Raw genomic sequence first — 12015 nt, forward strand, 5'->3', positions numbered from 1 at the left:
CAGAGTAGAGAAAGCGAGCAGAACAGAAGCATTACGACTGATAGTCATTCTTCGCAGGTATCAAAAGGGGGGGAAAAAAAGGTGGATTTTCTGGGGTGGAGAATACGAGTCGTTGTTACGATTCACTGTGACCATCGATATATCTCATTAGTCATCTGATCTTTCTCTTCTAGTAGTATTTATTCCTATTCAGGCTGGAGAAATACAACGTCTTACTTTGTGGGATGTCATGCTAACCCAATCAGGAAATAAATGCAATACGAGAGACCCTTAAGCACTAGCTTCTGCTTGGCCTTCCTGGTCCTGCTGTGGGCTGATATAACATCGAGTAAGGAACAATATCGCTGCCATCCACACATCAATACTGCAAGCTACAACTCAATCGTCCCATCATCTTATTATCTCCTTCATAATGCTCTAGGTCTCTATTGGCTATATTAGAGCCGACGAGGATGGCTAAATTAGTACCTAGTACTACGAGCCAGCCCACCCAGCTCTCAGTTATGGACACTGCTGGCCATGAACTTGCAACATAAATATCGGATCCTTCCTCTCTCAAGATAGCTGCTTTCTACTACTTGAAGTGCTCGACAGCAGAAAGTGCATCGAGCTAAGTTGACGGTCAGTTTCAGAAATGTTGTTACCTAAGCTCTTTCTGTTGACCACCGGCTTGATCTGCCTAAGTGATTGCAAGTCCACCTCTGGAGGTACAGTTTCCCCTTTGATCTCAACAGAGTAGTCAATTTCTCTTGCGAATGCTAACGAGAAGGTTGAAATACTAGCTTATACCTCATCTCAGGAGTGGAAAAAAGCCGTCACCAACGCTAAAGACTTTCTTGCTAAGCTCACACTTGAAGAGAAAGCGTACATTGCCACCGGTGTTGCAGGGTATGATAGTCCCCTTGCCTGCTTCTTACTTCAATTGGTGTACGAGAAAGTCTATTAATGCCTGTACCAGACCATGCACAGGAAGCATCGCACCGATTGAGCGCTTGGGCTTTCGCGGCATATGCATTCAAGGCAGGCTTCCCTCCAAACTAGCGTGATGTCGTTGACTAACTGACAGACAGATGGTCCTTTGGCAGTCCGACCAGCTGTAATTCTTCTCCCTTTGTGTCATGATGATACCTGTATACAAGCTAATCATTACCGGTTCATTGATAGGACTTTGCCAGCGTGTATCCAGCCGGTGTTTCTGTTGGAGCAAGTTGGGATAAGCAACTTGCCTACGAGAGAGGCTTCCTTCTTGGGGAGGAGTTCAAAGCAAAAGGAGCTCATGTAATGCTTGGGTAACGTGTTCTCTTATCTAACTGTGGGGGAACATACTGACGTCTGAAAATAAGACCTGTTGTTGGATCCATTGGAAGGAACCCTCTGGGTGGTCGAAATTGGGAAGGATTTGGGCCTGACCCATACCTCACTGGTGAGCTAAGCTACCAAAGTATTATTGGGACTCGAACAGTCGGAATGCAGTCATGCGTCAAACATTATGTCGGCTATGAGCAGGCTACCGGCCAAAACCCAACTACGAACGCGGACGGAGTAGTCATTGAGGGTTATTCATCGAATATTGATGACCGCACCATGCATGAAATATACTCGTGGCCCTTTGCAAAAGCAGTAAGGGCTGGGGTATCATCGGTTATGTGCGCCTATTCAAGAATCAATGGCTCATACGCCTGTGAAAACCCCAAAACTCTCGACGGGATCTTGAAGGAGGAGCTTGGCTTCCCAGGCTATGTTATGAGCGATTGGGGTGCGACTATGTCGGGCGTCCAAGCCATCGAAAGCGGCTTAGACATGACCATGCCAGGCGCATTAATGGGCTCTGGCCGTACAACTTGGGGCTTCTCATTATTTGGCGGCAACCTCACTCAAGCGGTGGAGAATGGAACCTTGTCCATGTCACGCGTTAACGACATGGTGCTCCGAGTAATGACTCCTTACTTTTATCTGAACCAGGATGATAAGCACTGGCCGCTCATTGATCCAAGCTCTCAGGAACTGGGTGATTTCTCTGACAGCATGGCAAACTACTCCTGGCCAGTTGGCGGGGAAGCGCATCGGGACGTGCGTGGGAACAATGCAGCCTTCATTCGGAAGCTTGGAGCGGAGTCAGTGACTCTGCTCAAGAATAAAAATAGTGCTCTGCCGATTAAAGAAATCCCTCGCTACATTGGGGTCTTTGGTAACGATGCAGCTGACAAGTCGGCCGGTCTGGCATCCAGCCCCGACTCCGAAGCCATCGGCACGTTTGCGACTGGTGGTGGAAGTGGCTCAGGACGGCTCACTTACATCGTGTCTCCCTTGGAGGCAATCAAGTCCTGGGCCAAAGGGAGATCAAATTCCTTGGTCCAGTATCTGACCGACAATGAGTTGACCCCCGGCCTTCTTCACCCAACCAATGTGGGCTTTGGCGACTCCATCTACCCCATTCCAGAAGTATGTTTCGTCTTCCTTCGATACTACGTATCTGAAGGGCCGGATCACAGTGATTTCGATTTAGATAACAATGGAAGTTCAGTTGTGAACTCCGTGGCTTCTATCTGCAATAACACAATCGTGGTTACCCACTCTGGAAACGTGAACCTGATGGACTGGGCAGATCATCCCAATGTCACAGCCATCGTAAGGAAGCCCTCTATTCTCTGAGAAAGGCCTTGCGCAATTACTGACAATGAACCTTTCTTATACAATTAGATGATGGCCTACATGCCCGGTCAAGAATCCGGAAATGCTATTCTAGACGTAATCACCGGCAAAGTCAACCCCAGCGGCAAACTGCCATTTACAGTCGCTTACAACGCCAGCGATTACAACACAGCTTCCGTGAACTTCACAGCCATGAACATCACAAATTCGAATGGACGGCAGATCAATTTCACAGAAGGGCAATTTATCGACTACCGCCATTTCGACAAGGCAGGAATCACTCCGAGGTACGAATTCGGGTACGGCCTATCCTACACAACATTCTCCATCCAGGAACTGTCCCTCGAGCCCACGAACAAAGGGAATGTGGCCTCGCTTCCCGATAACAGCAGAGCTATACAGCCTGGCGGACACCCAGACCTCTATGAAATCCTCATAACCGTTGAGTCCAATGTAACCAATACTGGAGCGTTGGCGGGCGCAACGGTACCTCAACTATATCTTGCCTTCCCGCAAGACACGACTCCTCCTGGAACCCCGGTCAAGGTGCTTCGAGGCTTTGACAAGATATATCTCGAAGCTGGATGTAGTCGAACGGTGACATTTGAGCTAACCCGCAAGGATGTGAGCTTTTGGAATGTAGTGAAGCAACAGTGGGAGATCCCCGCTGGTACCTTTGAGGCTATGGTTGGGTTGAGCAGTCGGAAGATCTCGGTCAAGAAGCAGTTTGATGTGCTTAGACGTCGGTGATACTTCATATAGCTGTTCGAGTGTCTGGGGAGAGGTCATCAGACTGGAGAGCCAGTAGGTCGGACGTCTGCCAGCTTCATCCGCTACCGGTATAGGTGATATCATGACTAGGTAGACAGCTTCTATAACAGTATCTCAGTTGGATAATATAAAGATGACCCGACATACAGTGAGAGACAGCATAGTAGGTAGAATTCTGTATCCATTTATTCACCTCTTATTATCTCCTTGCGTATCAAATTGTCCATTCTCCACAAGGTATCACGCAATTCGAAGGCATCTTGAAAACTCCAGTCAAGTTGCACTGGGGCCTCTTCGAATATACATATATATATCTCTCTCCAGCGAGGCGCACTAAGCCAGTCTGACAAGAAAAAAAAAAAGGTCCAGGCATCCAAGCTGCTTCATGTTCCACAAACAAGACAATCAAACCGAACCCCCCTGATCCCACCCATCTGGCTAAGCGAAATCCACATCAAGACACCACACACTTCAAAACACACAATAATCTACTGTATAATAATCAGCGACATAACTTGCATAGCAACCAAGGATTGCAACGTTCATATTGACGCACACAAGGTTTCTGCACCTTTTTCTTGGCAGATTTTATCTGGTAAATCCCGGCGCCTGAGTGGACCTCATGCGGGATGTCACTATCAGTGACAACGGTAGGTTCCTAAGATCTTCCTTATACAATATGGATCTTTCCATTGATGAAGTTGATATTAATAGTCATATGACGTGTATGATGTGAGTCATTCTAGGCCTTGTTCTGGACTTTTCTCGTCTCGTTAAGCGAATACTGGCTTGTCAGACATGGTGTCCTAGAGATTGTCAATATCACGATCTACGAATGGGCTGTAAGCTTCTCTGCAAGTTTCTCTTTGTCGATGAAGAAATTTGTATGGCTCTAAATTCAAGGCCTACTTTACAAAGCGATCTAGACTATCATATCTGGGGCTGGGCAATCATCAACCAATCCATCTAATTCTGGTCGGGCTACATCTGGGATAGCTAATTAAAGGGAGATATCGTGGTGTATATTGAAAGTACATTGGGTATCTTTTCAAAGCATAATGCTCACTATATTGAAAAGGCATGTTGTATGTTGACTACGTTGTAATTGTCTGGGTTCTACTTTGGTTGTTATTATTATGTGCCCGAGATATCCGTAGGAGTAGTTTCGATCTCATACATCGTTCGTATGTGTAGTGTTACAGCTCTGAAATACAAGCTCTGTTGTCTTCATTATGTCTAATATGTCGTGTTTGTATTCTGATTTTGTATGCATATAATGACTATATGTGCGTTATGTGACAATTTAGAGATAGCTTAGTCCTCTGGAACATACTACTATTAGAGCTCGTACCTAGAATCAATCTGATATCTCTCATGGTTGAGATTTATAGCTTGCAGTACCTTTCGTCTCTCTGGATCACGCAAGCTGTATAAACCACACTTGGGTCGAATGTAGGCAGACAATAGGACTGCGTTTGTCCTAACCTACAAACCATCTCAGAACATCCAAATCGGGATATTCTGGTAACTCGAAAAATCAGAAATGATCTATCATGGAGAGAAATTGACATTACATATTCTGTCTCAGTCTTCGCTTGTCTTTTCCCTTTTGCATTGGTGAGTCGGTTTATCCCGTTTACTTCAAGGAAATATCCATCCAACTTCAACCTGCCATTTCGGCCTCAAGGCCTGGCCTCTTTGTGTTCCGGGTATTTAGTCCTCCTCTCTCGCATTGTTCCCCTTGTCTTCTGCTTTGGTGGGGTTCTCCAAGACTGCTGTCGTTTGCCTTTGTTACCTGAATCAGAGGGCAGCATCACTGTGCTGCTCCTGTTCAGGCTTGCTAGAAGCATCCAAAGCCTACTGTTCAGCATTGTTCGATACCCATATCACAGCTCTTGTTACCCCTCTCATCTAACACAGCTAACACAAGGAAAGAAGCGAAGGAGTCATTGTAGAGCTGGCGTGTTTATCATACACAACTCTGACTACAAACAAGTGCTTTGTGAAGTAATCACATTGTTCACATATTATTCGATTCAGAAGTGCGAGACGTGCTCTATTGTCAGTATATGCCTGTTCTACTCAGTTTCATACCTCTGGCTTCTTTATGATACCCACATCCAAAGCTCTTTGTTATATTCCCAACGCAGCCATTCTCTCAGTTCTCTGAGAAACAAAACAAAGATTCTCTTTGTTACTTATCTCAACAAATCCCTTGTCCTTATTGTATGACATTGACCTTCAGGAACCAAACGACTGACAGCATTCCAAACTGAGTTATATAGGGGAGTTCTATATCCTGGATTGTGCCGGAATACAATCTCTCCTAGCAGCACGCTGTTGGCTATTGGCACGCACTATTCCAATAATCAGCCTCTCACGAGACCTCTATCTATCTCTTAACTAGGTATACTTTGCTTGCACGTTGCACGTCTCTTCCATTCGTGAGCAAACTTACCGGTCAATCCCTTACAATGACCACGAAGAGAACGTTCGACCAAGCTGGTCTTGGGGACGAAGAGAATCAGGCCGTGAAACGGCAATCGGGCGAGGATCAGTCCTTCAGCCCCGATGACCTTTTTGGTGACCTCGGGCTTGACGTTGACGTTGATGATATTCAAGATCCGCATCCTGATCAAACATATCTTTTCAAAGCTATGCATTCCTCCAACCAAGCTCAGGCTCGTGCATTGGAGGATACACAATTACAACAAGACCTGGACCCTACTTATCTCCCAGTTTCCTTGGAAGGTATAACAGCACACATGATCCCGACCAAACCTGCATCGACAGTGGACGACGGTCTTGACCCCCTTGTCGAACGGTCGTCCGCGAGCGATGGTGCATCCCGGGGCAATGATGACCAGACATCTCTGGATGGAGGTGTCTCCGCCAGTCAGGTCACCTTTGACAACGGAGGTCCTGCTGAAAGCAACAATGCACCCACTGAGAATCCTGCTGCAGCGGCGGCTGCCAACGTACACATACCTCAAGAGGAAGCCCCAGCGCCGCCCAAGAAGAGAAAAGGACGCCCTCCGGGCTCTCGCAACGCCACCACCCGTGCCTCTAAGAAGAAAAAGACCAAAGATGATTCGTCAGAAAAGACTGATGACGAAAAGGAAGATCGAAGGGACGCGTCACAAGAAATGCGCGACAACTACCTAAAGAAAATCCCAGCAAGGCCCCTTAGGCCGGGCGAAGAGGAGGACGAGACAGAAGCAGAGCTAAGCGAAGATGACGAAGAAAGTGAGGTGGAGGGCAGAAAAGGGAAGAAGGGGAAGAGAGGTAAGAAGGGAAAAAGAGGTAAGAGAAGAGAAACCCAAGAAAATGTGACTATGGTAACGAAGAAAAGAAACAGATTCCTCGCGGACCACCCTTGCCTGTGACAATTGCAAAGTATGTGATACCCTTTCTTGTGATCTTGTTGCCCTGACTGACTCCATTTCTTTGTCAAATAGATGCGGAAAGCGAAATGCGACAAGGGATTGTTCGGCTGCGGGAAGTGCAGGGAAAGTAAAAAGACTTGTTGGGTTACTGATCCAATTTGGCTTCGCACTGAGCGTCGCGGAGCCATTATATTGATGCGTCGGAAGATCACGCATCTGGAGTGGTGGAACAACTGCCTTGATCAGGCAGCACGAGCACTCAGCATCAGAGTGCAAGACCTCCTGGAACAGCTTCGAATTGCGGTAAGCATTCTTCATACCAGACATTTCGATCAATCACTCACTGACCTCACCGTTACTTTATCCAGAATATAACTCCAGTTCCCGAGAAGCCTATAGACATCGACATCACTAAGCCTCTTATGCAACAAACTATACGTTATTTAAAGCAGAGCCGAAGGGGCGCAAACACTCTCGATGAATACCCTGCTGAATTCAATACCCAGGGGCCTGGTGATTTGGAAGACTTGATAAGCTCTCCGTTGGAACCCTATCCTGAGAACCATCCAAAGGGGCATCCTGAATACAACACCCAGGGCGAACCCGACCTCGAAGACTACGTCGATGACGGATTTGGTGACCCGACGCCGAATACAATCAGGCAAATGTTTGAACAGAAGCTCGCAAGGGGCTCAAGGGCCCAAGTACAGGGGCCCGCTGGATCACAACAGAACGAAGCCATGCCCGGCCATGTTAATAATGGAACCAGGCCCGCGCACCCGACGGGCCGTCGTCCTTCGCAACAGGGGACTATACAATATCCCGCGACTCCCCCTGCTGCAGCATTTGGGGGTCGTTATGCGCAGGTAAACATGGGCCAGCTTTCGAAGCAGGCTGGCCTGCAACAAGATCCCACCTACAACGCTCAATTCAATCAGCTGCCGTCGGGCCAATTCCCACCCAACTTTCCACCCACTACGCCTTACCTAGCTAATCAGCCCTTCTTCGCCCTTCCCCGGGGTTATCAGCAACCCCGGCCACAACCCCAGCAGCAGCAGCAGCAGCAGCTGAAACAGCAACGTCATGCTGCTCAGCCCTCCACCACCGTTCCAGCACCACCTGCGACCGAATCCTCCATCTCAACACGTTGGCCCCGATCCGAGACCTCCTCCATGCAGGGCAACAACAACATGTTCGCCCATGCTGCCCGACAGGTACACTCCAGTGCCCTTGAAGACCTCGCCAGATACCAATACCAGCAGCAGCAACAGCAGCAGCAGATGGCCAACGCCAACCTCCCCGCCACCCCCAAGCAGCCCACCAACTACGAAACCCTCCCCCAAATCAACACTCCCGGATACTCATCCCATTACCCCTACGAGCAGGGTAACACAGGTCAAGACGACGCCCAACTCGCTGCCGCTGCATATGCCGATCTATCTGATCCTAATTTCGAACGGCTTCTCACTGCAAATGAATATAGTTACTATGGTACTGACCCCGCTATAGGATGGTCGAACATACCCGGGGTCTCGGCCTACCCGCCTGAAGATATGAGCTTGGCTGGTGTGCCTTCTTCATCGGCAGGTGTTTCGCAGCCTCCGACCTCGGCGGCGACTACTACTGCCACTACTGCCACTGCTTCTGATGCTACGTCTCATAAGAGGGCGAAGAGGGGTGGTGGAAGGAAGAAGAAGCAGCAGCAGCAGCAGCCGCAGCAGTAGGTTGGGGTACTGGGACTTGCTTTTGAGTAACTTTAAGTCTGGGGTATCTGAGGAGATGTACAGTTGTTTTCAGTTCTTCTTGTGGACATACTATCTCCAAATAGTTATCTACTTGCTTTGCTATTGATCGACTCTCCTCTTTAGGCCCTCCCCTCTTGCTTAAGTGGGACGTGTGGCATAGTAGTAGAAGGGAGGACTCTTCCTCTTATGCCTTGGGGGTAGGGGGTTATATACGACGGAATGATGTTTAATTATTGGAAAACTACGATGAAAAAGTGATTACGAATAGGTAATGTTGGGGAGCAAATATTGTTTCATTTGTTACTAGTTGTTATGACTTAATGTTTTGTTAATATTATTTTTTTTATTGTTTATGAGTCAAGTATGCACATTTTCAATGATACTTGTACCGTTACCATTCTTTGCAGTATTTGATTACTCTATAAAACCCGAAAAATTTCTTCTACTACACTAGTAGTAGTAGTAGTAGTAGTAGTAGTAGTAGTAGTAGTAGTAGTAGTAGTAGTAGTAGTAGTATTCCCATCCTCTGAACCAATCAAACCAACTACACCAAGCCATATCAACCCAAACCCTAACCTAAAATCCAAGGCTCCTACTAACTATACATGCATCCATGACTCCAATAACCACCTCAAACTTATGAACCCACCCCTTCCCAAAAATCAATACAGTAATAAAATAACGTAATCTCCCAAAAAATACTCAGCCCCAATACCCACTCCAAATCCAAATAATCTATATTCAACTGAGAACGCATCACTCCTTCTTCCTCGGCCTATAACAACAAACCACCCCCTTACTCTCACACCACCTCCTCACGAACCCCGCCCCGACCTCCCGATCCTCATTCACGAGACCCAGTCCCTCTGTGTTTAACCAAGTGGTGAACTCCTCCAAAGGAATAGGGTCGTACATGAGAATTTTCTCGTGCCATGTTTGTTTCCTTGTGTGAGTCTTATTGCTGTTGGATGATGCAGGGTGGGCTGCGGATTGGGCACGCACGGCTTTGGTGATTTGCTCAGTTAGGGGGAGAAGTATGGCGGGGGGTTCTGGTTCTTTGGGAACGGATGTGGATGTGGTTCGATTAGGACTTGATGGTAAGTTGGATGTAGGGAGGGTGTGGGCGTGTTTGTGATTTGTTTGGAGGGTCTGGGGTAGGAGGCGGCTGGGAGAGGGGAAGGAGATGGGGTCGGAGTCTTCTTCGGAGTCTTCGATTTCCTCGACGTTGGCGTAGGAAGGGGTAGGTTTGGAAATTGAGGTTGAGGTTGAGGTTGTGGTGTTAGAGTTGGGATTGCTTGGAGATTTTGTTGTTGAGATGGCTTCGGTTGTTGACTTTGATGATGTACTAGGTTGAGTTTTGGCTTTCGCCTTCGTGGTGGTTTTCCGTGTTGTTCCTTTCCCCTTTGGCTTATTACCAGGCTCAGGTGCTGATTCGGGTTCAGCAGGCGTTTCCTGATCTGTATTCTCGTTGTTTGCCTCTGATGATATGCTGTTCTTTGCTTTCCAGCACTTTTCAAGCAGCTCAATCATCTTCTTCCGGTTTTTGAGCGGTTTGAAGCCGAATGAGGCGGCTTGTTTCGATAGCTGGGCATCTGTGAAGTTGTCGTATTGCGGCATCTTAGGGTCGGGCTTGCGGGCAATGGATGTGGTATTCTCGGCCTTTTTGTTCTTTGACTGAGTGGTTGAAGGTACAACAGGCTGTGTTTCGCTTGTCGAAGCAGCTTTTGCCTGGTCGCTACCTTTCTGGGTAGGGTTGATGTCGCTGGTATTGCATTCGGCTTCAGCTACTCTCTTGGCGTTGCTAGGTCGCTCATCCAGAGTGATAGTCCCAGATCTATCAGGCGAATTCACCAGATCCACCACTTCTACCTGCATTAGTGAACCGTCAACATCCCGAGATGCGACCGACCACAAGTTTCCTGAGCCATTGAAGCGTGAGACTGTAGAGGATGAGCCCTTGCTTTGCGTTCGATGCGGACGACCGCTGGCTTCCAACGTCATGCTTCGTTCCGACTCGCTAATAGCTGCCTGCAGCTCTCTTATAGTAGTGGGTGAGTCTTCCCGCTCCAGCTGGCTGCATGTGCCAAATACCAGCTCTTGATCATCGAGGGACTTAGCAGCTTCTTCGGGAGAAAGCACCACGAACTCGGGTTCGTAAGACTTGCTTGCCTGGCCCTTTTTCTTGGATCTTGAAACTTTAGGCTTCGCTTTCGGTGTCTCTTCGTCTACGACATCTGAACCCTCCGTAGACTCGTTGATATACTTCGCTGTCACGCGGGCAGTGAGAGTGGTAAATTTGTTGGCACGCTTCGTCGGCTTCTTTCGCGCAGCTGGTGTTGATTTGCGGGTTCCCTCTGTGTTATCCTTCTCACTATCGTCGGCGACACTTTGTCTGGGAGCAGGATATACTCCGGGATCAACCAGCTCTATCCGCCTTCGCTTCGTCGGTCCACCTTCGACAGAGGCCATAAAGTCGTTTACAGGAGCAGCAGCTCCATTAAACCCATACTCCGACAGCAGGTTACCAAAACCCCTTGTATTATCATCTGACCCTGACTTCCCTTCCAACTCAACGACTTCCTTAACCTTATTGACTGTAGGTGTCCAGTCCAATCTCCGCGTCATCGCTTGCTCAAGCTGTAAGCCATCCCTTTCCCATTCCAGCACATCATTCGTAGCCTTCAGGGGCAGAGCAGTCGTTGGTGTCGACGGACAAATAGCCTTCTCGCCCGCCTCCTTGACTTGCGGAGTGCCCGCCTTCGCAACCCTCCCAGAAATAGTCTTATTCGCCTGCTTCGAGCGCTTTGTCGCAGGTTGAGCGCGTTTCTTACTAGTTCCTGTGATAGTCTTTTTCGTAGTAGTCTTCTCGTTGCCCGTAACACAGGGCCCCAGCTCCTCCGTAGCTCTTTTCTGCTCCTTCTTTGGCCTACCCCTTCGCTTCGGTTTATCTGTCGCCGGTTCTCCCTCTAGCGTTGTAACAGCGGAATCATCATTCGTCAAGGTACTAGACTTCTTGCGGGTTTCATCTCGGCGCAATTCGTCGACCTGATTCCCAACCTCGAAAAACCTAGAATGCGTCGGAGGACAAAACAAGTCCGACGGAGACGGCAGCGGAGTCGTTTCAACGTCTACTGGGGACAATCCAAAGAGTCTTTCGGGATCATACGCAGGCGGCGCTGGCGTGTGAACTGGGTTGCGCTCCGGCGAGGAGGAAATCACCAGGACCTCCGCGGTGGCGGACATGGTGGCGAGTCGCAACAAATATCAGGACGAGCGCTTGCTCGACATTAGTGCGCGTTCGGGTTGGTGAGTGTAGTGCGCTAAATATGCTTCCCCCTGCGCTAGTGAGCCATGGTGTTATGCTATATGCTTGAGCCCCGGACGGTGGGTGTCTAGATCAATTCAGTCGCGATGATGCGGAGAGAGTTGCCGGGCTTGGCAAAGTTGCAGGATTGCCGCTT

The 12015-nt window shown here is 48.5% G+C and overlaps 3 protein-coding genes across 3 annotated transcripts; 2 read left to right on the forward strand and 1 right to left on the reverse strand.

The window, feature by feature from the left end:
• Nucleotides 1-634: 634 nt before the first annotated feature.
• An07g07630 (uncharacterized protein) lies at nt 635-3402 on the forward strand (the record flags this gene model as incomplete). The annotated part of the gene is made up of 5 exons (XM_059748596.1): nt 635-707; nt 783-937; nt 1165-1289; nt 1344-2628; nt 2701-3402. The coding sequence occupies 5 exons, from the start codon at nt 635-637 to the stop codon at nt 3400-3402; spliced, it is 2340 nt and encodes a 779-aa protein (XP_059601012.1).
• A 2495-nt stretch (nt 3403-5897) lies between these two features.
• Nucleotides 5898-8533, forward strand: An07g07640 (uncharacterized protein; the record flags this gene model as incomplete). Its single annotated transcript, XM_059748597.1, has 4 exons — nt 5898-6726; nt 6782-6819; nt 6882-7112; nt 7178-8533. The coding sequence occupies 4 exons, from the start codon at nt 5898-5900 to the stop codon at nt 8531-8533; spliced, it is 2454 nt and encodes an 817-aa protein (XP_059601013.1).
• Nucleotides 8534-8973: 440 nt separating this feature from the next.
• On the reverse strand, nt 8974-11797 carry An07g07650 (hypothetical protein; the record flags this gene model as incomplete). Its single annotated transcript, XM_001391803.3, has 2 exons — nt 8974-9098; nt 9355-11797. The coding sequence occupies 2 exons, from the start codon at nt 11795-11797 to the stop codon at nt 8974-8976; spliced, it is 2568 nt and encodes an 855-aa protein (XP_001391840.3).
• Nucleotides 11798-12015: the final 218 nt, after the last annotated feature.

This window comes from Aspergillus niger (genome assembly GCF_000002855.4).
Source record: "Aspergillus niger supercontig An07".
Lineage (NCBI taxonomy): Eukaryota > Fungi > Ascomycota > Eurotiomycetes > Eurotiales > Aspergillaceae > Aspergillus > Aspergillus niger.